The following is a 26,673-nucleotide window of genomic DNA, read 5'->3' as shown; positions in this document are numbered from 1 at the left end:
CGTTGTTGTTGTCCTCAGAGGACTGTCTTTGGGGTGTAGGTGGACAGTCCTGGTCTCCTTATGTCTGTGAATGGGCAAAACACATAGACGACCCCCAGTTACCTGTCAGTCATTCAGAACTACAGAAACTTCCTGGATGAAACTACAAGTCCAGTCGTCCTTGTTTCTGAGAGTGTCCTGTATTTTGCTGGGGTTTGTCGGGGGAATAGTAACAGCAAAAAAGACATCAGTAGGACCATCTGGAAGGTGATATGATTGGAGACATTTGTCTCAGTGAGGGACAGGAGGACACTGGATAAGCTGCTGTCCATCATGGACAATCCAGACCCTGATAAATATATATATATATATTGTTAAATTATCTGCGTATTTAAAGGTTCAGATAAGATGACGATAATTAAACCACGTAGCCTCCTTTGTTTTCTTTACTCTCATCACTTCCATTTCTCCTCTCAGTCTCTGTCTCTCTCTAAGACGATCAGCCAATCACAGAGATCTTTCTGACCGACTCATTCCACCACAAAAACCACAACCACAGACTCATGACAGCCTGACCCTGGCAGGACTGTCGACTAAGTGTCACATTTAACTCATAAGATTCACTCGACAACGATGGAAATAACCGTAGGTGATTATTAAAGAGACGTCTTATGATGATCACTCAGATTTAATTCAGAGTTTCTTCAGGGTTTCACACGAAGCCCTTGGAGGAGTCACTGAAGTGAGATGTTTGGTCCCGTGTGACCTCTGACCTACATGTAAACGTCACCTCTCCCAGTTTATTTTCCCCTCAGAGCTGAATCATACTTCATATTTTATACTATGTCTGAGCTCGTCTTGATAAAATCTCCCCATTCAGACGTGTTTCTGTCATTTTCACTGTTCAACGCGTGGACATGTAAAGTCTTCCTCAGACATCCTGCAGCATGTTGGCAGTGTCCTCGCACACGGCAGGAAGACAGATGTCAGACCTGTCTGTCTCTCTCTCTCTCTCTCTTTTTCTCTGAGCTGCAGCACAAATCCTGGCTTTCCTTCACAGCTCCATTATCCCGCTCTGCTCTACACAACCGCTCTACGCTCGAAGACACGCCGAGGAACAGACACACACGGTGTCATCACACAGCGACACACACACACACACACACCTCTCCCGGAGCTCCTGCAGAACCAGAGGAGGAGGAAAGAGGGAGGAAGAATCTGGCCTAAAGTCCTGCAGCCGCCTTCAAACCGCTGGTAAAGTAGAGTTAATATCTGTCTGTCCTCGGCTCCACCCACCTCTCCGTCCGTCCGTCCGTCTGTCTCTCTGTGGATTGTAAACAGTTGTTTCAGAATATTTACTGTGATGTGACATGATGTCTGGACGCTCGGGGAGCTCTGCATTTTTCTCCATGTTTAGCTGAGGATTTCTCAGTAGAATCCAGAGAATGGAAACTTAAGATAATTCAATCTCTGAACAACGCAGCTCCCGCAGAGCGTTGGCGTCATTGCTCATTTAGCAAATCAAAACTTGGTCAGCTGTGTTTACTTTTCGTCCGTTGGCTCTGCGAGAACATGATGAGTCCGTCTTAAGTGATTCATGGCAGCGGAGTTCTGCAGGAACCTACAACTTGACTCAAAGTGACAAAAACTCAAAGTAAACCAGAGTCACGCTGCCTTGTCTCCACGCAGGTTGTTGACTGTATTGGTTGCTGGCTCTTTGAGGTTGTTACAGAAGCTGTCAGGGCTCCATTAACTCTACAGGAACTTTACATGCATTCATCCATTTGATTCTGGTTCCTACTTTGTTTCTGCTGCACCTACAAAGAGTTCCTGGAACTAAATCTGGGCTCAGCTCTTTATGTTTTCATACTTTAGTGGTTGGTCATTGTGATTAGTCAAACTGATGAGACATTACATCACAACTAACTCAACCATAACCACTTTTTTCACAACGGCTGAATACATCTACATGAATACATCTACATGAATACATCTACATGAATACATCTACATGAATACATCTACATGAATACATCTACATGAATACAGACGAACATGAACTGGACGAAGCAAAACATCTGGTCAGGTGATTTAAAAGTCAGGCAATACAAAGCATTTTAAGCCTCAATGTGAGGATCTTTGTAATATTTTAGGACATTTGGAGATGCCAGAAAATCAGTTAAGTGTATTTTTACTTTAAAGTCCAAGCAATATATAGAAAAATACAGAAAATGTTTGTTTTAAACAAGTTAAGGGTAGAGATGAGGTACTGAAGTACTAAGTAACAGCTCTGAATCTAAGACAAACCTTTAGTGAGGGGGAGTGGAGTTTTAGGATGTGTGTTTATGTCATGCTACAAATATGCAAGAAATTAAATATAAAAAGTAGTTCTGAAGAAATCTGAACGATTTCCCCCAAACAGCTGAGTGAGTGAAACCGTGAGGGGAGCACACAGTGGAGGTGAAACAGCAGCAGAACAAAGCTCGAGCCTCAAACACTGTCTGGGTTTCATTAGGCTCCTGGTTATTTTTATCTTCATACTGGGAGTCTCTCCATCTGAGCCTGCTCATCCAGAAACTGAACTGCTCAATATTTTCCATCTCAACCCCCTCCCCTCTTGTTTTTTTTTTTTCTTTCTCCGTTTCAGCTCTTATGAGTCTCTCTCTCTCTCTTTCTCTGTGTCTCCTGTTGAACCCTGGTTTGTTATTGGTGGGAGCTGAGCTGGGGTGGGAGGGTCTCTGAGCTGACATGTGTTCAGACCTCCAGTCTGTGGAGCTGCAGACTAAAGTTTAGTTTAGAAATGTGAATTATTAGAAGAGAATGAGGGTGGATGGGCTAAAAAGACCTGCGTTAACATGACGTACAACTAGTGAGAAACTATGGGAGCTGTAGTTTTTAAATGATAACAAGTCATTAATGCTAGATATTTATTTGTCAAATTTCCAATTCCCCAATGTGTTTTTAGGAAATAGTTAAACTATTCTTTCAATTAATCTATTATTTATGTTTTAAGTAGTTGATTAATCATTTGGTTAACTCGCCACCAAATATTAAAGTCATCCATCAAATAATATTCAAAGTTGTCTCAAAATAACAAAAGTTTAAATGAAATAAATGAGTGAAGAACCCCTTTACAAAACTACTTAACATTAAAGATTCGTACAGTGCAGTTCATACTTTGCTGAAAATACAGAGAGAAAATGGAAAGCAGCAAACTAATCATTAGCAGCTGCTCCAGATAGTTGTTGAATTCTTTTCAGAAAAACAGTAGTTGAGGACACACTGATGACTCCAAGGCACTGACCACCAACCGAGGCACAGACAAAACTCACTGTAATAGTCCAAATACTGAGACTGCTGTCTCCTTGTGTTGAAGCCTGAAAAGCCTTGGAGGGTCTCTTAAGTCGCTGTCTACTTATTGTATTGAGTAACATACAGTATGTAATGTAATTATATCTTTTTATGGGGCGACACAGCGGTGTAGTGGTTACCACTGACCAAGTTTGTATGGTTGTTTGTCTTGCTGTGTCTTGGATACCCCACCCTAGAGGACAAGCAGTGATGAATGTATATCATTTTATTGCAGCATCTGGAACACGTCACTTTTTCCATACGCCGATCAGGCAAAACATTATGACCACTGACAGGAGGAGAAGTAAATAACATCAACCTCGTCTCATCTCATCTTCCATACCGGGTGGCTGGAGCCTATCCCGGCATCGGGCGAAGGCGGGGTACACCCAGGACAGGGCACCAGGGCTAACACACAGGCAAACAACCATTTGCACGCAGACTTAGGGTCAATGTAGAGTCACCAATTAGCCTAACAAGCATGTTTTTGGCGGTGGGAGGAAGCCGGAGTACCTGGAGAGAACCCAGACAGATACAGGGAGAACATGCAAACTCCACCCAGAAAAGCCAGAGGTCGACTCGAATCCAGACCTTCTCGCTGGGAGGCAACCACCGAGCTACCACCCACCTAGACCAGACCAGACCAGACCAGTCCCCCCCCACCACCCATAGCAATGACACTCCTTAATGGCAGGAGACATCCCCAGCAGGATGCAGCCTGACTCAGACACACACAGAAAAACAGTTTAGGAGGAACTCAAAAAAACATGAAAAACAGCACAAGATTTTGACCTAGTCTCCAAATTCACTAGATCCCAACTGATCAAGTATCTATAGGATGCACTGGAACACGCCTGATCCACAGAGGCCACTCTCCTCAACTCATATGACCTAAACGCCTCCACTAACTATATTCTGTTCACAGACACCACAGGACACCTCCAGAAGGTCCATGACCACGAGTCACAAGTGTTTTGGAGGCGAATACAGACTACACAATATTAGGTCATAAAGTTATGCCAGATTGATGCATGTTACATCTACTGTTGTGCGACACAACTTATCAGAGACTCTGCAAACTCCACTATGGCCAAGACCAAAGAGCTGTCAAAGGACCCCAGGAACAAAATTGTAGACCTGCACCAGGCAATAGGTAAGCAGCTTGGTCTGAAGAAATCAACTGTGGGAGCAATTATTAGAAAATGGAAGATATATTCCACTGATAATCTACCTTGATCTGGGGCTCCATGCAAGATCTCACCCCATGGGGGCAAAATGATCACAACAATGGTGAGCAAAAATCCCAGAACCACACCTAGTGAATGAACTGCAGAGAGTTGGGACCAAAGTAACAAAGGTTACCATCAGTAACACACTACGCCACCATGGACTCGAATCCTGCAGTGCCAGACGTGTCCCCCTGCTTAAGCCAGTACATGTCCAGTACATGGCCCATCTGAAGTTTGCTAGAGAGCATTTGGATGGTCCAGAAGAGGATTGGGAGAGTGTCATATGGTCAGATGAAACCAAAATAGAACTTTTTGGTAAAAACTCAACTTGTCGTGTTTGTAGGAGAAAGAATGCGAATGAGTTGCATCCAAAGAACACCATACCTACTGTGAAGCATGGGGATGGAAACATTATGCTTTGGGGCTGTTTTTCTACAAAGGGACCAGGACGACTGATCCGTGTAAAGGAAAGAATGGATGGGGCCATGTATCATGAGATTTTGAGTGAAAACCTCCTTCCATCAGCAAGGGCACTGAAGATGAAACGTGGTTGGGTCTTTGTTGTTGTTGTCCTCAGAGGACTGTCTTTGGGGTGTAGGTGGACAGTCCTGGTCTGAAGAACTGGTTTTCCTTATGTCTGTGAATGGGCAAAACACATAGACGACCCCCAGCTACCTGTCAGTCATTCAGAACTACAGAAACTTCCTGGATGAAACTACAAGTCCAGTCGTCCTTGTTTCTGAGAGTGAGTGTCCTGTATTTTGCTGGGGTTTGTCGGGGGAATAGTAACAGCAAAAAAGACATCAGTAGGATCATCTGGAAGGTGATATGATTGGAGACATTTGTCTCAGTGAGGGACAGGAGGACACTGGATAAGCTGCTGTCCATCATGGACAATCCAGACCCTGATAAATATATATATATATTGTTAAATTATCTGCGTATTTAAAGGTTCAGATAAGATGACGATAATTAAACCACGTAGCCTCCTTTGTTTTCTTTACTCTCATCACTTCCATTTCTCCTCTCAGTCTCTGTCTCTCTCTAAGACGATCAGCCAATCACAGAGATCTTTCTGACCGACTCATTCCACCACAAAAACCACAACCACAGACTCATGACAGCCTGACCCTGGCAGGACTGTCGACTAAGTGCCACATTTAACTCATAAGATTCACTCGACAACGATGGAAATAACCGTAGGTGATTATTAAAGAGACGTCTTATGATGATCAGTCAGATTTACTTCAGTATCTTCAGTGTTTCACATGAAGCCCTTGGAGGAGTCACTGAAGTGAGATGTTTGGTCCCGTGTGACCTCTGACCTACATGTAAACGTCACCCTTTGTTTTTCTACAAAGGGACCAGGACGACTGATCCGTGTAAAGGAAAGAATGGATGGGGCCATGTATCATGAGATTTTGAGTGAAAACCTCCTTCCATCAGCAAGGGCATTGAAGATGAAACGTGGCTGGGTCTTTTAGCGTCACAATGATCCCAAACGCACTGCCCGGGCAACGAAGGAGTGCCTTCGTAAGAAGCATTTAAAGGTCCTGGAGTGGCCTAGCCAGTCTCCAGATCTCAACCCCATAGTAAATCTTTTTAGGGAGTTGAAAGTCCGTGTTGCCCAGGAACAGCCCCAAAACATCACTGCTCTAGAGGAGCTCTGCATTGAGGAATGGGCCAAAATACCAGCAACAGTGTGTGAAAACCTTGTGAAGACTTACGGAAAAACATTTGACCTCTCTTATGTTGTCATTGCCAACAAAGGGTATATAACAAAGTATTGAGATGAACTTTTGTTATTGACCAAATACTTATTTTCCACCATAATTCCACCATAAGAATTTTTTCATTCCGTCTCTCATAGTTGAAGTGTATCTATGATGAAAATTACAGGCCTCTCTCATCTTTTTAAGTGGGAGAACTTTCACAATTGGTGGCTGACTAAATACCTTTTTACCCCACTGTATATCTCTTGGCCAGGTCACAAATCTCACTATAGTTGGTCATAACAACCAAAAGAAAAATAGCTTTTCTGTACCTCCATGAGTTAAGCTGCAACAACAACTGTTCAGGCAGGTAAATAACAATTATCTGCCATCTAATACAAACACATGGATGAACTGCCTGGGAAGACAACGGTGTGCTGTCTCAACAGGCTTTCACTCATGCCAGTCCTTCATCCAAGCAGATCACAGGTGATTCAATAGTATTTAAGGACCTTACGCACTAAGTAAAAATGTGAATAGAGTATATTAAAACTGTCAGCATGTGAAATGTTTTATAATAAAACCAGGTGCAGGACTAAAGGCAGATTTCAGTGGTTATTACAGTTTAATGTGGATTATTTGTGTTTTCATTTAATCTACAATTCTGAGTCCCAAGTCAGAACTTGACACAGGATCCAGGTTTTAAGTTGAATGTGCTATGAACTTCTGTCTGGATATGACTGGAGAGCTACAAGTGTAGACGTGTTAAGAGCCAGTTAATACATCTTCACCATTATCATAAAACTGATTTATCAGAAAGAGGAACGAGGAACAGTCCAGGTCCAGATCCCCCAAATCATAACCAAAAAAAAAAAAACAAAAAAAACTACAAAATACTGCACAGAAACCTTCCACACGTACAGAAATTAAAATTCTTAAACAAAATTTGATCAATCAATGTGGCTTGTGTTAAAGCTGATTTAATCAACTGAGCATGGAAGACAAATTAAGTTATGGAGCCACATTACCATCCTATTGGAGTTGTGTCTGTGACCATCTGAGGACCGTATTTCTCTCATATTTGTTCATTTTTAGGTCTAGCTTGGTGCCCACCGCCAACAAAATATCTGGCGCTGCAGGCAGGACGTTTATGTTCCCTGCTAAAAGCTGGCTAAATGGCTAAAAATTTAAGGGGCTGCACATTTACTGAGAATTAGAGAAAAGTGGAACGGTAAACCAGCCAGAGTGATATAATCATCTGGACATGAATCAGAAATTCACAGAATTGACATTATGAAGTCCCACAGTCATTACCACCATTACTGAGGCTGATGCAGATTCAGGAAAAGAAACAGACCTAGGGCAAACTTTCAGGTGTGTGTTAGTGTTAGATCTCTCTGCTTTAATAATGACAGGACAGCTGTGTGTAGACTAGTCATTACACAGACACACATAAGGAACCAACCATTAGGAGACCTATATGAGGGCCAGCGGCACAGCGAGAGCTCTTTTCCTGAGAAGCTGCTGCAGGTAAAAAACCTCTGTGTTTGTTCTACCTATTTTTCTGGGTAGAGGAAGAACATGGATCTGTCTGTTTTGGTTCCAGTTGCTTTAGCAGCTGGTTTCTGTGGGAGTTAAAATCTTACCCATTAAAACAAAACAAAAAGAAAGGTACTAAAAACAAAAAGGGAATGCCGTATTTTCCTCTTGACTTTGGTACACTTCTACTACTTTTACTTCTACTGGCTGGAATCAGTAGAACAACAAACCAATATCAAAACCTGTCTGTCAATAGCCAAACCCTATGAAAGTGAAAAGCTGTGAGTCAAGCTGAACCTAAATCTGGCTTGTGCTGCTCTACAGGGATGAGGTGGTGGCTGGTGGCGGCCAATCTGTGGCTGATTGTGGTCCTGACCATCCCCGATGCTCAGGCCAGGAACAGACCTCACATCCAGGATGGAGAGAATCGCCACGGCAAAAGAAAGAGGGATGGAAAGGGTGAGATTCTTCTTTTAATTGTTGTTATTGTTCAGTCGGTGGAGGAAACAGTTTCATCTTTGTCAGACCAGAAAAAAAGGAAAGGATATGTTTCAAACATTGTAAGGTGTCAGGGTTGCAGGCCTAGTTTTAGCAAGAAAAAAAAAGTACCTTGCACCTTGCATAATGTAAAACGAGATAAGGTGCCTTCAGCAGTAGTTTAAAATTTAAGCTGTTGCGTTGAATAAATTTCCAGTTATGATGTGTTTCACCATCTTCTTATGTTTCCCTGGTGTACATAATTAAAAGTGTACTCTTGTTTTATAATATAGAAAATCTCTGTTCAAGAAAACAGTATCAAGCTAGATGTGGTGTCCCACAGGGGAGCCTCTTAGGTCCTCTATGTTTTTTTGTTTTTTCCCCCAAACCAATGGGAAACAACAGCCAAACACACTTGTAACCTAACACGATTCTAAGCAGATGTAGATTAACTTTGACCATGTGTTGCAGGTCATGGCCGGGCCAAAGCAGGGACCTCTAGACCTTTAAAGATCAGACTGGTTCCTGAGCCCAGCATCCCTGTGAAACCTGCAGAAAACCAAGGAAGCGCTTTGTTCCTAAAATCTTATAAGAATCTGCAAGAACAGCACTCTACCTATAACATTATCCCAGGTCAGTGAGATCATCAACGTTGCGTCAATGGTGAGCTAATACAAAAGCAACTGTATTGCTTTGTTTTTTTTTTCAACAGAAGAAGCTGTACCACTCAGGGCTCATTTAAAGAATTAAATTATTAATTATGTAAGTTTTCACACATGAAAAGTTAAAACTAGCTAACATGTGGGATTAGATGAATGGTTGATACTGTTTAACAAAGGTGCTTCACATTTGTTCTGCTGATATAATCCAACAATCAATCATGTTTGCCCAATATGTATGTCCATATGGGTATGATTTAAATGTGTTTGAAATTTAATGCTGGAGTTAAAGTTTTTATATTAATGCTACTGTAAACCAAAAATATCTGGGAAAAAAACAAACAAGTGATAGTCATGTTCAAGCTGTGTTCACAAACTGGTTAAAGTTTGACTGTTTAGCGAATAAAAACATACAGGTTTAGAAAACACCACAAATCTTCAGAAAATGTGATCAATTTCCAAAATGTGTGAACAAGCATGTATTTATGCAACTGCAACTCTAAAGCAGTAAATTTCTGGTCAATAAAATCATAATACGACCAGAATCTGTTACTCAATAATAACAATGCATTTTATTGAAGCAGGGTGTATGAGCGGAGTCAGAGAACCGCTCAGCTAAGAGGTTTTATCCTGTTCTCATAACAACGCTTCCTGTTATTGAGGCTCAGTAATTTAATGACAAATAATTACAATCCAAAATTAACAGAAGGGGAAAACATCTGTGGGAAAAGAGCTTGTGAGGAAAGTAGTCCGAAAACATCCCACACAGGCAGGGGGACAAAGACTCAAAGAAAAACCTCAAAGTCATATGGAAAGCCTTCAGTTTAACACAATAAAGTCAGCATTATGTAATTAGAAGGGAAGGTGGCGGTGGCGACAAGCTGTTGTTGGGAGCTGTAATGACCTTTATTTCTGTTCTGTTTTCACAGTTGTTTGGTGTTTTAATTGAATGTAATGTGAAGACGACCCAACACACTGCAGACCTCTGAAAGATTTATATAATATATGCTGGTTTTGTGCTAATTAAAAAGCCCATCCAGTCAACAAGGCAGTACTGACTTTACAGCTACAGTATAGCTATTACTGCACAGTTTGGCGTGATGTCAACCCACTACTGTTTTTTATGGAACTTTATTCTTGTCTCACAGTCTTTATCTGCAGACAGAGTTTGTTCATCTATTATACGGCTGTCCTCATGAGATATACGGGACAATCACATGATAGGAGACAATTAAGGAACCACCACCAACTGCAGAAAAAGCTCAGATGAGGCTTTGACTTCTTCTTAAAACAAAAGGAAAGTTACATTTTTTCAAATTATCTAGGATTATATTCAGAAGCAGGTTCTTTAAAATGATATAAAACATAATGCTTTCTGACTGCATCATTATTCACTGGAAACAGATATTTTCAGAAGCCTTCACCGCAACTATTTGTCAAGTCAAGTTTGAAAATGCTTGTTTCCCCCAAAATATAACGTTTATGTTTCTGTTACTTTAAATAATCTTACACATATATAACATTAGAGAAAACATCTCAGCACTTCCAAACACTCAAGTCATGTCTCCGGTGAATGGCAGAAAAGTCAGTCCTTTGCTGGGGTTTGATTGCTAAAACAAATTATTTCACCAGTAGAAAAAACATGTGAAAATGTGCCCAGGACTCCACAGTATGATGGTGGCATAGAAGAGTCTGATGGTTACTGTGTTAAACCAAACCTTGCAATTTACAAGTCAATAAAGAGATCTATTGCAGCGAGGCAATATTTTAAAGAGAAAAGAAAAGCTCAAAAGTATGTGTGCTTCAGCAGAGATGACAGGGCTGACAGTCCCAAAGTTCACAGACAAATGGACAGAGACAATAGAGAGACAGTATTTAAGAGAAATAACCTGAGCCTCTTAACTACCTGTGTTACTATAGATGTAACAAAGAGCATACCATTAGAAAGGAGAGATGACAGACAGGACAGACTTAAAAAAGACCCAAAGAGCATCTTCCCGCTGTATCATAGTGGTTTACAGTCTTTCCTACTGACTCACTGCCAGTTGCAGCCTTGCCTTGTCCTTGGTCTAATATTGAAAGGTGAAGTTAATGCAGAGGGAGGAGTAGAAACGCTACAAATCACTGCTTTGTCTGGTTCTTATGGTAAAGTACAGGCTTTAGATTTGACTAGACACACACAGCAATTATTGCACCTGGGTTTGCTGTTGCTGCTGCTGCTGCTGACAACAGATCCATAGCTTTGCTACTATACCTCTGATTCACTGCCCACACTAGAGATTTGTTCTGTGATTCAGTTTGGCCTGGTGTTGTGCTCATCAACAGCCATTCCCTTGGATGGAAAATGAATCTTGGAGATTTGTTGGCAGATTAAAGAATTGAGACGCCAGTAGGAATTGTTACAAACCCTGTTTTTTGTTAACTGCTCTTTCTTTAAGGGATAAACAATGGCTGATCTGCAGCTACCAGTCTAAAGCTGAACCTTAAGACTGATATTGATATGACAATTTCCTTGTCAAGGCATCAACACAGATTCTCTACGGTATTTGCTTTGATTATGAAGATGCAATTTTCGCAGACAATTCCACATGTGAATGAAAGGAAGTCATCATCGTATTTGCTGTTGTGCAGTACACACTGTGCTGTGTTTGGGTTAAAGGCCTTTTCTTTTAATGAGTACTTGCTGAATGCTTAATTCATACTTTCAACATCTGCACAGTTGTGGTGCAGAAAACCGAGCATTTTGCCATGTCCCATATTGGTAAGAGTCCATGCAGATGTCTTACAGGGAACTCTATACTAGACTATAAAAAGAGAAATATTTCTGTCAACTGTCTGCCACATTGTGGGGATGATTTAATGTGCTTAAGCATGGAAACAGAGTGAGAAAATTTTAATTGATTTATAGTATTCAGAGAAAGTAATAAAACTATACGGAGCCCTAATAGGCTTCCCTGTTGTACTCCACATTCATTTTCTATGTCGTATGACTTTCCTTCCTTGATATTTTGGCCCAGAAAGACACTATATCACAAATCACCTGTCTTTATGGACCTTTATTCTTTTCTCAGTCTTCATCTGCAGACAGAGTTTGCTCAACTATCATAAAAATGCTACATTTATGCAGCAGGTAGGCAGGGTTTGACCCAACCGTCTCCAACTGCAGAAATAGCTCTGAAGAGGCCGTTGACTTAAGTTTATCTACTAATGGGATACATTTACATCCCATCTTTACACAAATCTTCTTAAAAGAAATATGACATTCCTCCCTTGATGTTATAGCCCAGACAGCCAATGAGTCACATTTAATAGTAATTACGAACAATGAACTGAATATTGCATGTCTTCATTGTCGTTGTACAGGTACAACAAAATTAAAGACTCTACTGTGTCTATGTTGTTTCAGGTAAGCAGGGTCAGTGTGTATACCAAGGTCTGACCATGTTCGACCAGGCCGTCTGGTCTCCAAAGCCCTGTGTGACTTGTCTGTGTACGAGAGGGCAGGTGGTTTGTGACGAGATCTCCTGTCCCAAAATTCACTGCCTGTTCCCCTTCATCCCTGCTGGGGAGTGCTGCCCCGTCTGCATGGAGTCAGGTAGAAACACAACATGTGACAAGGCCATGGTGCAACATTCAGAGGCAACAGAAATGACACTGTTCCTTCTAGTTTAACCATGTAGTTCAATTCAACTGCAGACTACTAATGATGTGTTAAGGGTCAATGTTCATTTGTAAAATTATTGAAATATAAGTAAATTACTTGTCACTGTTACCTGGCAGACATCAAACTAAACAGCTTCCATCTCTGATGCCTCAACATGTTGAATCCTGTTTCCATCATGGTGTTAAAAATGTGGTCGGCACATTTTGGAGGACTTAACTCACATGTTGTGACAGTTTTAACATGTGTCTGTATGTTGGGAGAAATATGTTCTTTGACATATCAGGGAAGCGTTTCACATTACTGCCAACTCCAGCTCATCAAAAAGACGACTGAATTTAAAATAAATACAAGCAGGTATACAAATTGGCCAAGCAATATTACTGAAAGATGGATCCACATGTTAGAGACAGAAAACAAACTAGAACGAGTGAGATTTCAGCTTTAACTACTCTTTGTTTTTTCTTTTAAACCTAATTTAATTGTTTTCTGGGTAGCTAGAGCCAACAGATTGAGGCTTGTTTTTAGCAACATGTGTTTGACTGTGACATACAAACTTATCGCAATCATTTTACTGATTTATAACCCTGTGGCACAAAGAACTTAAAACAAGCCTTCCCACAACAAGAAGTTGTTATTCAAAATCTTGGAAATTAAGGGAGTAATTAAGGGAGTAAAAAGTTCCCATTAAACAGTTTCCTCATAATAGCTAAGTGCTTCAGTATTGATCTCATTTTAGATGTTTGAATCAGTCACTTGGTTTTATCAACCAGAATAATCTCCAGAAAGTAACAAGAAAGTTCAGGAAACTAAAGAAAATGTTGGACAACCAATGAGGCAGCCTAACATGACACACATCTTCTATATAATCAGAATTATTTGTCTGTTGTGTTACATTTGCTGGATTTTTTGTTTGTTTGTTTGTTTTTTAACAATTAAACAGCGTTGGTGTGAGCTCAGGTTGGTCTTACAAGAAGTATTTTTTATTATTTGGCTGCACTATGTTTCTGCTTGATAGTGTCCAGTGCCTCAAAAGAAATAATTTGGCCCATGACCAGTTGGATAGTTGGAGAAGCAAAAGAATGAGATGAACATAATCTAATTTCAGTCAAAATTCAGTTAGATCTTGCACTGATATGATGTTAAGAGTTGTTCATAATGCAACAGTTCATTTAGGCTGAAGCAAAAGAAGCTTTTTTACAGCAAATTTATGAGTTGTGACCAAGAAATTAACAGTATATACAACAAAGTTTAGTTTAAAGCCTTAGATGACACATTAAAATTGAATTTTGATTTAGTGCCAGATGAAACAGACATCCTAAGTTGCCATCTTTACCCAACAACATTATTAAAGGGATTAGTTTCAGACTGGTCTACGGCAGCAGTCTGCTCTGTACCTTCAACAAACAGATGTCAATCTGCCCACAGCACTAACACGTCGTATTTCTGTCTGTCCAACTATCATCCCACCTATCTGTCCTCACAAACTTTCACTTCCATCCTGTTTGATTCTTTTTTTTTTACTGTAATTTCCTTTTTCTACTTTTCTGTCTGTCTCTGCTCTTTTATTTCTATCCCTGCTTTCCACTTTCCAACCTTCTGCCCTTTGATTGGCTTCCCCCGTATCGCCATGCACCCACCCCAGACTCCGACTTTGACCGCCTTCACATTTCTGGTGACTCCCCAGTTCCCAGTGAACCCATTGAGGCAGTGACCCCGCTGACGCAGGAGGAGATCCAGAGAATCCTCTGGCGGGAGGAAGAGGAACACCGTGAGCAGGAGGAGCGCCTCAGGAAGAAGGACGAAGCGAGGAGGAAGAGAAGGAGGCAGAGGAAGAAGCAGGAGGAGAAACAGAGGAAGATAGTAGAGGAGAGGAGAAGGCAAGAGGAGGAGGCACTTAGGCTGCAGTTGGAGAAAGAGGAGGAAGAGTGGAAAAGACGGATAGAGAAAAGGAGGCAGGAGGAGGAGAGGAGAATACAGGAGGAGGAAGACAGGAGGCAGAAAGAGGCAGCAGAAAGAGAAGCCAGAGAAAGAGAAAGGAAGCTGGAGGAAGAGAGGAGGAGGCAGGAGGAGATGCTGAGGGAAAAACTCCTGGCTTTAGCTGATGAGGAGGAAGAGGCGGAGGAGGAGGAAGTGTGGCTGAGAGGAGATGTGTTTCAGATGCCGCCAAAAGAACCTGAAGAGCACGACATCCTTCCTGCTCCAATCCCGAGACCTCCTTCTGTCGCGGAAGATGAGCTGAAGGAGGTGGCCACAGACGATGTAGAGGAGGATAATGAAGAGAGGGATGTGTCTGCAGCTAACAGAGGAGGCCTCCCTCCAGGCTGCGACATCTCTGATGTCATCGTGACATGTGACAACGCCAAACTCACCCACTTCCCTCCTCTGTCCATCCCTGAGCTCAAGTCTCTCAGTCTGGAGGGTAAGTCGACACAGAGCCTGAATGACCCACACACTGAGACTCTTTAACTCAGCTATGTGATGTTTGACAGCATTTTACAGAAAGTAGGGGTGGGCGATATGACGATATTAAATCGTGAACGATTACAACGTGAAGACGATTTGTCAAACTGTAGAGATCGTGGGATCATCTAGGGCACATTCTATAAATTGCAGATCTATGCTGATGCACTAACACACCAGACGTTTACACAGACCATTACGTCTTTAACCTGACCGACCAATCACAGCGAATTACGGGCAGTGACGCGCTTTGTTACCCGCCTCCTTGGTCACTAAAAATTCCACTTCCATTATATGGAATTGGTTTGGATTTTCCTCAACTGATGGAAGCACAGGCAAATATTTTGTGCACAGAGCAAGTTCAATCATTTGAAGAGGAAGCATCCCAAACAATATGCTGAGAGCCAAACAGTGAGGGGCCCGGCGGCACTGGTACCACAGGCGGAGGAAGCAGTTAGCATAAGACCAAAACAGTCAACATTAACACAGGCGTTTAACAAAGGCACTCCGTATGACAAGTCAAGCAAGCGATGGAAAGAGGTAATAGAAGCAGTCACCTTTTATCTTGCAGAAGATATGGTACCGTTCAAGATGGTAGAAAACTTTCTGTTACTACTTTTGGAAGAGTGCACTTTATTAGAATGTTGTTGTTGTTAACCTTAAACTTGATTGTTTCCACGTGCAGGCAAAACTGCGACTACTTAAAATTAATTTTTCAATTTAAGATGATGATAAAATCGAAATCATGATTTCATTTTTAAAAAAATCATGATATGATATTTTTGCCATATAGCCCACCTCTAACAGAAAGGGAAATATTAAATCTGTGAAGGATCAGCTTTCAAAACGAATATAGTGAAATTATGATTAGTTGTTTTAGACGTAGAAACAAATCGTTCTACAACACAAACTAGTTAAGAAAACACTGTGAGCATAGGAATCCTGCCAGTTGTCCTCCTCTCAGTATTAACTGACTAAAGCTGTTCTGACCTGCAGGCAACAACATCAGCAGCATCCCAGCTGCAGCCTTTAACGGCATCCCCAACCTGGAATGGATCAACCTGAAGAAGAACAGACTCACCTCTGCCGGCATTGATGATAAAGCCTTTAGAGTAAGACACACTGACACAGTTAACCTACATTTGCTGTTAGATTCTAGCCGTTTATCCAAGATTTCTCTGGAACATAGTTTAATTATAACGTCAGTGAAAAGTCTGATGGTGTCGTATATGTCTTTACATGCCCACCAAGACTTTACATTTGCATATATCCCCATTTCATATTCCTTGTGTGCGTGTCAGGGCCTGAAGATGCTGCAGCGTCTGTACTTGGATGGAAACCTTCTAGATGCTGTACCCTCTGACCTTCCGCCCACCCTGCAAGAGCTGAAGATCAATGAGAACAAACTGAGAGGGATAAATAAAAACGACTTCCAAGGTACTAATATGACACCGTGTAATGCACCCTCTTAAAATTTAAGGTCATAAAAGAAAACGTAAAGTTCAGGGAATTTAAACTTTGACATTTGATTGAACTCTCTGGAAACTGAAAAAACATCTGGATGGTATTTTTTTTTAAATTACTACATGTCAAACTTTTTTCCCCCCTGGATAGTAACAATGATTTGTATTACTCCATAAACTTAATCTGGTCTTCACAGTTCATTACACCCATGCTCTGAATGTATCTACTAATAAAAACAGAAAACAAATAAAAGAAAAATAGAAATATCTGTTTTGCAGATTTACTGTTGTTAGATGTTTGATAACAAGTTTCTATTTTTTATCTTTAAGATTTGAACAGTCTGGTGATTCTGGAGCTGGAAGGGAATCTGCTGAGTGAGGGGAACATAGATCCTCTGGCCTTCAATCCTCTAATCCAGCTCTCCTACCTCAGACTGGGGAGAAACCACTTCCGCACTGTACCACAGGGGCTTCCTAGGTCACTGCTGGTATGAACTAATAACCATCTCCCCTCATTCCTCACAATGGGACGGTTCACATAGCCAGACTTCTTATGAAAATTTAATATGGGTTAAAAAAGCCTAAAACAACTGCAGACTTCCTTTGGTTTGTTGATACGGTTACAAAATAAACAGTTATTTTTTTTCTAGGGATAAACAAATCATACTTATTCCTCACAATATGTTCGTTTGTTTCATATAGTCTAAGTTTAAGAATTTGAGATGATTATTACACATTTTGGACACCAGTAGACAAAAAAAGAAAAGAAAAGAAACTATACCAAACACCTCTGAATGCTGCTCAATAAATGCGTCAATAAATAAAATTACCCAGATTATCAGAACTTTCTTGATGTATTCTGGCTTTAGGTTTGTTGATGCATCAGAATTTTCTTTCTGGCTCTGATGTTTAAACTCTGTTTCTACCTGAGAAACCAATGCACCCACTAATTATGGCCTCTGGTTAACCACAAATAATGCAGAGCACCATGAAACCACCTTAAAACCAGCTCTATTTTATGACCATGGAGGGGTCTTACCCACTTTCTGCACATTCAAAACATTTATTTATTTATTTGCTTGCATCATTTAATAGGAAATATAGTCTGCATTAACTTTTTTCATCTAATTAAATTTAGAATTTATTAAAGCAATTTATCCTTTTATAGAAGAGAATTTAAGGATTATATAGAATATGTGTCTGTTGATTATTCCCTGCTGCCACGTTAATTTAATTAGGTTGTCACTTTTCCTGAAAGACTTCCAGGCTGAATAAGTATGAATAACATTTTTGCGGTGGATAATGGACTGGATCTTAAGCAATGGCAACAAACCAAAGACTTGTCTGCAAACCAAACAAAAACCCTGCTACCACCATTACTGGTGCTTTCATACTGATTTAATTAAAAACAGGGATCCTACTTCAACTTTAATCAGAGTGCTTTCCTTTCTGTGTCTGATGCTGCCAAACATTTGGTTTATTTTTTCGTGGCCGTCAGGAGCTGTATCTGGAAAACAACCTGATTGAGGAAATCTCCGAGACAGTTTTCAATCAGACCAACAATCTGAATGTAGTTAATCTGAGGCACAACAAGCTGGATGAGACGAGGATTGCCCCCATGGCCTGGATCAACCACAGGTCAGATGAAAAGCAGCTGAAATTTACTGGGAGTTTATTTTAGTGGTCATTTCAGACCATTTATTTACAAAACTTTCCTCCCTTCATGCTCATCCTTCCCTGCAGAAATCTGGAATCTATCGACCTGTCTCATAATGACCTGTACCTGGTTCCGTCATACCTGCCCAAGTCTCTGGTCCACTTAGTGCTGGTGGGAAACAACATTGAGAGGATACCTGGTAGGTGGGACATCTTAACAGTACACCAGGCTAACAAACCTAGCAGATAGGTGGTTTTTTGTTTTTATTTTTTGACAGAATGGCAAACCACCTGGAAGACTTCTTCCACCACTTTCAAGACACTCAAATGTGAAGTATAGCCCATCATGACTCATGACATTATATCAATGATTGATTTAAAACTACTACAACTAATGAAGTAATTTCATGACACAAGTGTAGGAGCTCTGACTGAACTGTGCTTATAAAGTCATAAATGAATGTTGCTCGGCAGAAGTTAATTCAGTGAAATGTGCCATATAATTTATTTTCATTGGGTTTGTTTTTGTTTCCAATGTGGTTGCTTTGGGTTGGGGTCCCTGAACTAAATAACTCGAGAGTTGGTTCTGAGGCAGCGTTCATGTTAAGTCACAATTACAACTGAGACAAAGGAATTTCTCTAAAAGCTCTGATATAACTGACTCTAAACAAAAAAGTACAGAAAACAAACAAACATACAGAGAAGATTCACGTCAGCTAAAGAAAAGCACAGGATTTTAAACCCTCACACGTCTAACTATCCCATAAAAATTAGTTTGTATTACTCTCCTGTATTGTAACATTTAAAAATGCAGCTGTTATTTAAGACATCCCTAGTAATGAATAAGAAGCAGCAGATCAAGAAAAATTGCACCGGACATATTGAACTGACAGTTGATGCAAATGGTGCCAATTTATAAATATAAAAATCTGTCTCAAAACTTATTTGACTTTCCAAACAGCAGCAATCACCATTTTACTGCTGCATTTGTCTGGAGTATGGCCAATACAGAACAAAACTCAAAGGTAGCTGTACAACCCAAAAGGTCTTGGTCATAATCAGTATTTGTAGAACTAGACTGTATGGCCAACAGTATTAGGAAAATAAAACATCACAATGAACCCCAGCTGATGTTATCCCCACGTGGACCTAGGCTGTCCACTTGTCTTTGTACGTCATATTCATGTAAATGTGAAAGAAAACCAACAACAGTATCAGCTTCAACGTTGTGTTCTGTCTCACACTCGCGTATACAGAAAATAAACGTTAAATGGACTCCTAGTAGACTGTGGACAAACAGCATCACTTTCTCCCCAAACTAAATCATTTCCTTCAAATACCTCCACAGGTTGGGTCTTTGCCCACATGGACCCTGGAATAGAGTACCTCTACCTTTCCTACAACAAACTGGACGGGGAGGGAGTTGAACCCGAGTCGTTCTTTGGCTCATACCACTCCATGGTGGAACTGTGTTTGGACCACAACCAGCTGATCTCCGTGCCGTCTGGCATCAATGAAATGACAAACTTACACTTCCTCAGACTCAACAACAACAGAATCAGGTATGGCCATTCAGAAATATTCATCTATTCATATTCTGAGTCAAAATAAACAGGATTTATCATTTTACATGACTAATAGACTAGAGTATTGGTACGTTGCACGTGTGTTTGAAAATCTGAGGTAAGAAAGATTAGAATCAAGTGATTGAAGACAGACCACTGAAGACACACACTGTCCTTCAAGACCATCAGCAAAGGCCCCACAACAGACCAGAGTCTGACCAGACGACTGACTCATTCATGACAGCCTGCCAAACAATATTAAGCTAAAAGTTCACTGGATGGAGAGTTGTCTTGACGACAAGAAACATAACAAGTTGTTTCAAGTTTCCACCCGAATGTCACCCTGAACCACCTCAGTACGTACTCACAGGTCCACGCGCGGTGCAGTGCACTGCAGTCCAGGTTGCAGCACGGCTTTTTAAAAGACTAATATAGCGGTTTTAAACAATAACATTCTTCTTCAGATGTGTTTGACACTGGAGGTAGAAGATTACGATCAGAATCCAAGCAAATCCTGATGATTATATTAACATATGGTACAGAATATGCATAAAAATGACCTAAAGAGGAATAAGAAATAAGAACAAATAAAACATTCAAAACTACCCCAATTAAAAAAAGAGAGAGAGAATTAAAAAGGTCTGTGACTTCGATATTTTCCTCTTGTGGGAACTTCTAACAAAAAAGTAGTTGGAGTTATGTTTGAACTAGAGGATAAAGAAAAATTAATCGCACATATAAGAGGATGTTAGAAAAGCAAATGTAAATAAAATAACTGTAAATTAGTTGTTAAAAATTCCATAGGACAAAGATCAGTAATCATAGGACGTGAGTGAGGAGTGATAACTTTGCTAAGTATTAGTCTAAATCCTGTCTTAAATATTATGAACTTCACTAAAGATAATTGTATAACTTCCAACAACTTGAAATAAAAACATGCATGATTTAGTTATAAAATATTCAGTATTTCAAAATTAAATACTAAAATTAAAGTTGGGTCTTAATCGGTGTGGACAAACCAATGTGCAGTTTCTCTAATTTTTCTCCTTTTCTTATACAAATAGAACTTTTGTATTTCATTAATTTAGTTTAAAAAAAAATCTTGAAATGATAAAATCAACAAAAAGAACTGGGTAGTGACAAACATATTTGCATAACAATGACTGATAGTGTTGTCCAGAGGGAACATAAACAGTACATAGAGAAAACAGAATAGTGCCTTCAATGCTTCCTTGAGCAACTCCATATTTGGACGTGTTATTTTAGGACAGCATTTGTCTATATAAGCCTCAGATAGAAAAATGTGTATCTAATTCCATCCCTGCGCTGCATCCCCAGGAGTATCCCTGATGAAGGCATCTGTGACCCGAACCACAGCGGGGACTCCACCCTGGTGGCCCTGAGGCTTGAAAACAACTACATTGACCCAAAGAAGGTCTCACCGACGGCCTTCTCCTGTGTGCGCTCCTCCTCAAGTGTGGTCTTAAAACCTCAGAAAAACAACTGACCAGAGTCTAAACCAAAATCCTAACAGACATTCATTCGTTACGTTCATTCGGTTAAGATTTTGGATTTGAACGTTTCAAAAGAAGTCAAACTATAAGTACCATTCGCTATCTTCTTCTGACGTTGTACTTTTGTTGAAATAACACCCATAATAAAATGAATGATTGAAAAATATGGTGGATGCCCAGGTAATTTGCCTCATGGGAAAGTACTGCTCTGTCATATTCCCGGACATAGTCTTTACGAGCCGTGAGCAACATTTTCTCCGTCTGAGGTTCAGTTACAATGTTTTAGGTCTGGTGCGTAGGTTTGCGCGGTCACCTGGACCTCCTGAAACTGTCGAAGGTGACAAGACTCCCTCAGACTTCCAAATCAAAAACATATGCCTGCTATGTAAAATGGAAAGAATCCCAGCACCATACACAGTAAATCGACAATGGTAGTAAAGAAACGGAAAGAATCCCATGACGTGAGACCACAAGCACAACACATTATTTTTTAACAGCCTCAGCACATTCATGTTCCATTTCTCAGCTCCATTTCTTCCAGCGCCGTCTTTCATGGGAAAAAGCGTGAGCTCACACGTGACATGTCCTTCAAGTGCGTCGTGTTAAAGATTAATAGCGGCGCAAATGACGGAGTTAAATCGAGTTAGCGCTGCTGGAGATTCAACTTTCATGGCTGATTATTTCTTTAATCTTCTTAAGTTCTTCTTCTTCTTTTTTTTTAAGTGAACAGACAGACAAGACAGTAACTTCCTCTGGTGCAGTTATGGCAGATTTATGCTCGACACAGGGGATTCACTGGAGTCTTGCTGTAAGGTGTCAGTTTTGATTTACAACACAACCAGATGCACGCATCAAACTTGATCAGGCAACGTGGTGATTCAATTAAGACAGAAACAGGAGAACGGGAGACAGGAGAACACAGAAACTGCTTCACTTGCATTTGAGTTAAAGTGACGACAGATCACAGACAGTAGTTAAATATTTGTAGCTACATCTAGACGACTTTCTTCTTTGCCGTGTGTTATCATTAAATAGACCATTTAATTTCTTTACTCTATATTTTGTGATGTTTATTTACAGTCACCATCTTTAAATAGTTTGATTCACCGCTGAGTAGTGGGGGAATATGCTCCAGAAATGTGGAGATTTGCAAATCAATAAAGATGATTCAGTCCACAGACAGATTTATGTTTTGGCACGTTTGGCCCTAAACATCATCCACTTAGACGTCTTCTTTCTTTTCTGCAAATTTCAGTAAAACTGTTCTTCATGGATGTCACAATTTATATCGGGGCCAGTATTGGATTGGCCAAAAAATGACCTTTCGTAGTTATTTGTATTACTTCTACCATAAACCAAAACATCATCAAAATGTCTCTGCTATTTTAATGGCTGAGGGCTGATGTCAAAACTATCAAAAATCAAAGAAGATGACTTAGAGAGAAGTTGGATGACCATTTGTGTAGTGGAGAACAGCTTCTACACACTACATTAACTTTGACAGAGCTATTTATTGGACTGACTCTAGTCGCATCGAGGGGAATACAAGGAAGAGAATAAAGAGCCTTTTGTTTATTTAAGATCGATCAGGGGCAAAAAAAAACTCGATCAGGATATCCTTTATGTTGTTCCACATTTATTAAGTCCACCTCCAATATAGCATGTTTGCCTTTTACCATGACAGAGACCCTTCCTACGCTTCAATGAATGACAGTCATGCTGTTTGCGATTCCACTTTGAAAAAAAGTGCTCTCACATAGAACATAGATCAAACCAGTCTGATTGGGGCATGTATCAACCATGTGCACATCATTTCTAGTAGAGCTCCTATCGGTCTATAAATTACGGGTTGTGCAGATGGAGGCAACTCCAGAAGTATGTTCCTTGCTTGGAGTTTGTGTTTCAGTATTTTCTTTAAATGCTCTTTTCAGTTTCGATGCCTGTTCATCAACTACCGACACATGCAGCTGTGCTGTTATGTGTCAAGAACCCAACGCCGACACTGATATTCTCTGCTGCTTATACAAAGTATGTTGACATATGGATGAAAGATTCTTAGTGCTCCGTCTGTATCATTGCTTTTTTGTTTGATTGACTCAGTTAACAACCATTTTTATTCAAATATCAAAAATGTTGAAATGTTTTGCTCTTGTCTGGTTTTATTTACATGATATTCTATTTGATATGTGAACATATCCAACATAATGTTATGCAGCATTCAAATAAGATTCACTATGTTCCCTTTACTGATGACCTGTCTCACCTACGATTCATGTAAATAAAGACACTTGAGCAATCATATGGTCTGGTCACTGTTCTACACCTCAACATATCTTACAAGGGTGAAATACATTACATTACATATTCTTTAGATTATTTTATACAGATGCCAAGGGTCACAGTAATGTCATCAGCTGCTCATTTTTCATTTCATAGAACCCAACAAATTATGCAAACATTGTATGCATTGAAAATCCAGTATCTATCAAACACATAACACAGACACTCATAACAACTATTTCAATTTAATGACCAAGTGATGTAGAGACCAGAGGGTTTCACTGTGAATGAACTGAAAATGTTTCTGATGCATGTTTTGAGTCTCTAAGGTGCCATATTCTGCATCTTTGAAAGCTTTGTCTAAAACAAGGGCAAGTGGACTTGTTTCTTGAATATGTTTCACTACTTATCCAAGTGGCTTTGACTGATCTATTTGTTTAAAAAAAAAAAAAACTGTATAGCTGAAAATCTTCAAAGACACTTTAGCACAACTAAACAATTTCACCATAGATTCAACTCTGATGTATGGAGTTATTTAAAAATACAGTATATCTGAGTCTTAATCCATAGATGCTTATTATATGCTTTATTATAGATAGATAGATAGATAGATAGATAGATAGATAGATAGATAGATAGATAGATAGATAGATAGATAGACCTTTTTATACCTTTTTTTCAAAGATTTTTGAAAATCTTTGAACCTCTAATAAAACCGTGACTATTAGTTTGTGAGTTCTGAGCGTACAATAATTCTGAGCTTTCATTTCACAACAGGAAAATGCAACATTTCGAGTTACTTTGAGCCGCGGCCATGGAAACAGCCATGAATGAGCACAACACCCCCAGACGTATCACAGTTCATGAAAAAAAAAAATCACAGTGATGATTCAAACATCTGGAACCAGGTTACACAAGCCTCATGTTTCCATCTGGAACACTGTAGTTCACTCTAAGGTTTTTTTTTTGGATTAGATGAATGTTGACAGTGAATGCACGTATTCTGTCTGTGAGGTACATACCCGAACAACTTAGATTAAGCGACACTGGTTTCCCGGATCCCTTACACTCACTCTCATTTTATCACGTTAACACCTCAGGCCTCAGGGAGGACGTAGAGCCATCAAGACTAGTGCAGAATGAGTGATGACAAAATGTGGCTATCTCTGCATCACGTGTCTTCTACCGCCATGCAACACACATCCAATGAAACCTGTAATTATCAGAGCTGGAGGAGCCAACTTAATCATAATATTTTCCTCTGAAATCCTGGGGTTGAGGACCATTTACTTCAGGAGCAGACATCTAAAGGATGCCTGAAGAGCACGAAAAACCTCAGCTTCTCTTCTGGTAAGCAAGTTGGAAATATTAGATAATTGTATGCGAAAAAATATATAAATCCAAAAGTAGGAAAGCAATAAAAGCAACAATCAGAAATATGTGGCCGTCATTTTGTCGCACTTCAGTCGGGAAAACTTTCTTCTCTGAGCTGAAGATCTAGTAGAAGAGGATTCCTCTCATCTGCCAACACGAACAGCTGCTTTGTTCATCAGGTTCAAATATCAAACACAAATGAAAGAACAATATGATACTTAGAAGTCACATGACCTCACCAAAATAAATCACGAAGCCAGTCCTGTGTACTCAGCAAATATTTAATCTAGTTCAAATAAAACTGAACCTCAATTTAACTTGATTTGGGTAAAGGGGGGAAAACACATCTGCTACCGTGTCATTTCTTGGTTGGTCACCTTTTTTTTTTTATATATTTGTGAAAGTTGCTTGCCATATGAAAGTGAAACCTCTTTAAGATGATTTCATCATGCAAAATGTCAATACTATTTAAATCGTCTCCTCCACCGAGCCACAAAGACCCGTAGGGACCCCACTCATCCAGGACACCCCCTGATCAGCAGCCTCCCCTTCAATATTTCTATCTTTACAAACGTCTGACTTGAAGCTGTTACTAGAGATTCCTGCCAAACCAAAGTTCGCTGCAACGTGTTTGCAATGACAATTAAAGTTCTTCTTCTATTGATTCATTTGAAGTATTTTAAAGCCGCGCAGAAAGACTTTATTATGAGGTAAAACAAAGCGAGGGTGTCTTTACTGGAGAATATTAACAGCTCTTCTAATTGGACATGTTTATTTGTGGCAGGGTGAAGTCATGGTGAAGTGTGAGGGTGATGAATACTGGTCTGTTGTGCAGCCTGGCTGGGCAACACCGCCAGCAGCAGGTAACACACGGAGCAGCAGGGTCACGGCTCCATTAAAATGTTTCCTGGCAACGGGACATTCCCGTGGCACTAAGTCAACAACGATGCTGAGGCAACTCCTTGGCACGGGCCACGCCGCTAGTTGCCCCGGTGACTTACAGCTTTAAAAAAGGGCCCAGACAGAGGAAATTCTCCTCAACACGAAAACGCAACAAGCTCCAAGCGCAGACATCTGATGGGTTGGAAAGTATGAGATCCTTAGAGAGAACAGCCATCACGACCGCCTCCCATCAGGAAATAATCTCTAACAGTTAATTTCCAGTTTGAATACTGTAATTCCAACAATTACGGCATGCATTTTTTGTCACTACCACAAACCAATTTCCCTCTTTGGACTTATTAAAGCTACAAATAAAATCTTTCTGTGGCAGACCAGTCAGCTGAAAAGCATGAGGTATTTATGAAGAAGATCGGCACAACCAGATGCACTGTTTACTTTTGTTTTGGGGGTCAAAAGATCACCCAAAAACAAAACAAAACAAAAAAAAACAACATAATGTAATACAGTACAATCAGAAGCTACTGGTCCATCCAATACAAACAAAGCCTGTGTCTTCTCAGTGCACAGAAAAAACTCTCCAGCCGGGTCAAATCAATCTCTACAATGTTTGGTCTACTCCCAAAGTATTGTTTCAGCACACAGTTATGAAGCTCTGATTGTGAGCAACTGGAAACTGAGTCAGATGTTTTAACTAGAGGACCATAAATGGGGGCTCGCTTACAGCGGACTTTTCAAAGTGCTCGTCAAATGTCTTGCCATTTGTCACCAAGGTACATAATTAAAAAAAAAAATGTCCAACTCTTAAAGTCTCTTAAGGAAACTTGCATTGATACATTCACCTCTCGTTC

At 40.2% G+C, this 26,673-nt stretch overlaps 2 protein-coding genes across 5 annotated transcripts in view; one reads left to right on the top strand and one right to left on the bottom strand.

The window, feature by feature from the left end:
• Positions 1-26,673, bottom strand: part of LOC125006725 (centromere protein P) — an 82,205-nt gene that overhangs the window by 3,614 nt on the left and 51,918 nt on the right. The window lies entirely within an intron of this gene.
• On the top strand, positions 1,071-23,567 carry ecm2 (extracellular matrix protein 2, female organ and adipocyte specific). Of its 3 annotated transcripts, none has more exons than XM_047583028.1 (12): positions 1,071-1,233; positions 8,135-8,269; positions 8,759-8,920; positions 12,353-12,541; positions 14,253-15,029; positions 16,067-16,182; positions 16,372-16,507; positions 16,864-17,021; positions 18,032-18,171; positions 18,277-18,389; positions 19,538-19,751; positions 21,093-23,567. In XM_047583028.1, exons 2-12 carry the CDS (start codon positions 8,137-8,139, stop codon positions 21,259-21,261), a joined length of 2,307 nt encoding a protein of 768 aa, XP_047438984.1. In that variant the 5' UTR covers positions 1,071-1,233; positions 8,135-8,136; the 3' UTR covers positions 21,262-23,567. The 3 variants fall into 3 exon arrangements, with proteins under 3 accessions (XP_047438984.1, XP_047438986.1, XP_047438985.1); XM_047583030.1 differs by lacking the exon at positions 1,071-1,233 and adding an exon at positions 7,778-7,801; XM_047583029.1 differs by lacking the exon at positions 1,071-1,233 and adding an exon at positions 7,918-7,942.

The sequence above is a fragment of the Mugil cephalus genome, chromosome 4, assembly GCF_022458985.1.
Source record: "Mugil cephalus isolate CIBA_MC_2020 chromosome 4, CIBA_Mcephalus_1.1, whole genome shotgun sequence".
Classification (NCBI taxonomy): Eukaryota; Metazoa; Chordata; class Actinopteri; order Mugiliformes; family Mugilidae; genus Mugil; species Mugil cephalus.
The sequence above is the reverse complement of the archived record's forward strand: the minus strand, read 5'-3'. Positions and strand labels throughout refer to the sequence as shown.

Excerpts from the sequence above, each read along its gene's own strand:
- ecm2 (XM_047583028.1), top strand. The coding sequence starts at position 8,137 with ATGAGGTGGTGGCTGGTGGCGGCCAATCTGTGGCTGATTGTGGTCCTG. Across the intron at positions 15,030-16,066 it reads CAAGTCTCTCAGTCTGGAGG|GCAACAACATCAGCAGCATC; the intron begins GTAAGTCGACAC and ends TCTGACCTGCAG. Across the intron at positions 18,172-18,276 it reads ATGGCCTGGATCAACCACAG|AAATCTGGAATCTATCGACC; the intron begins GTCAGATGAAAA and ends CCTTCCCTGCAG.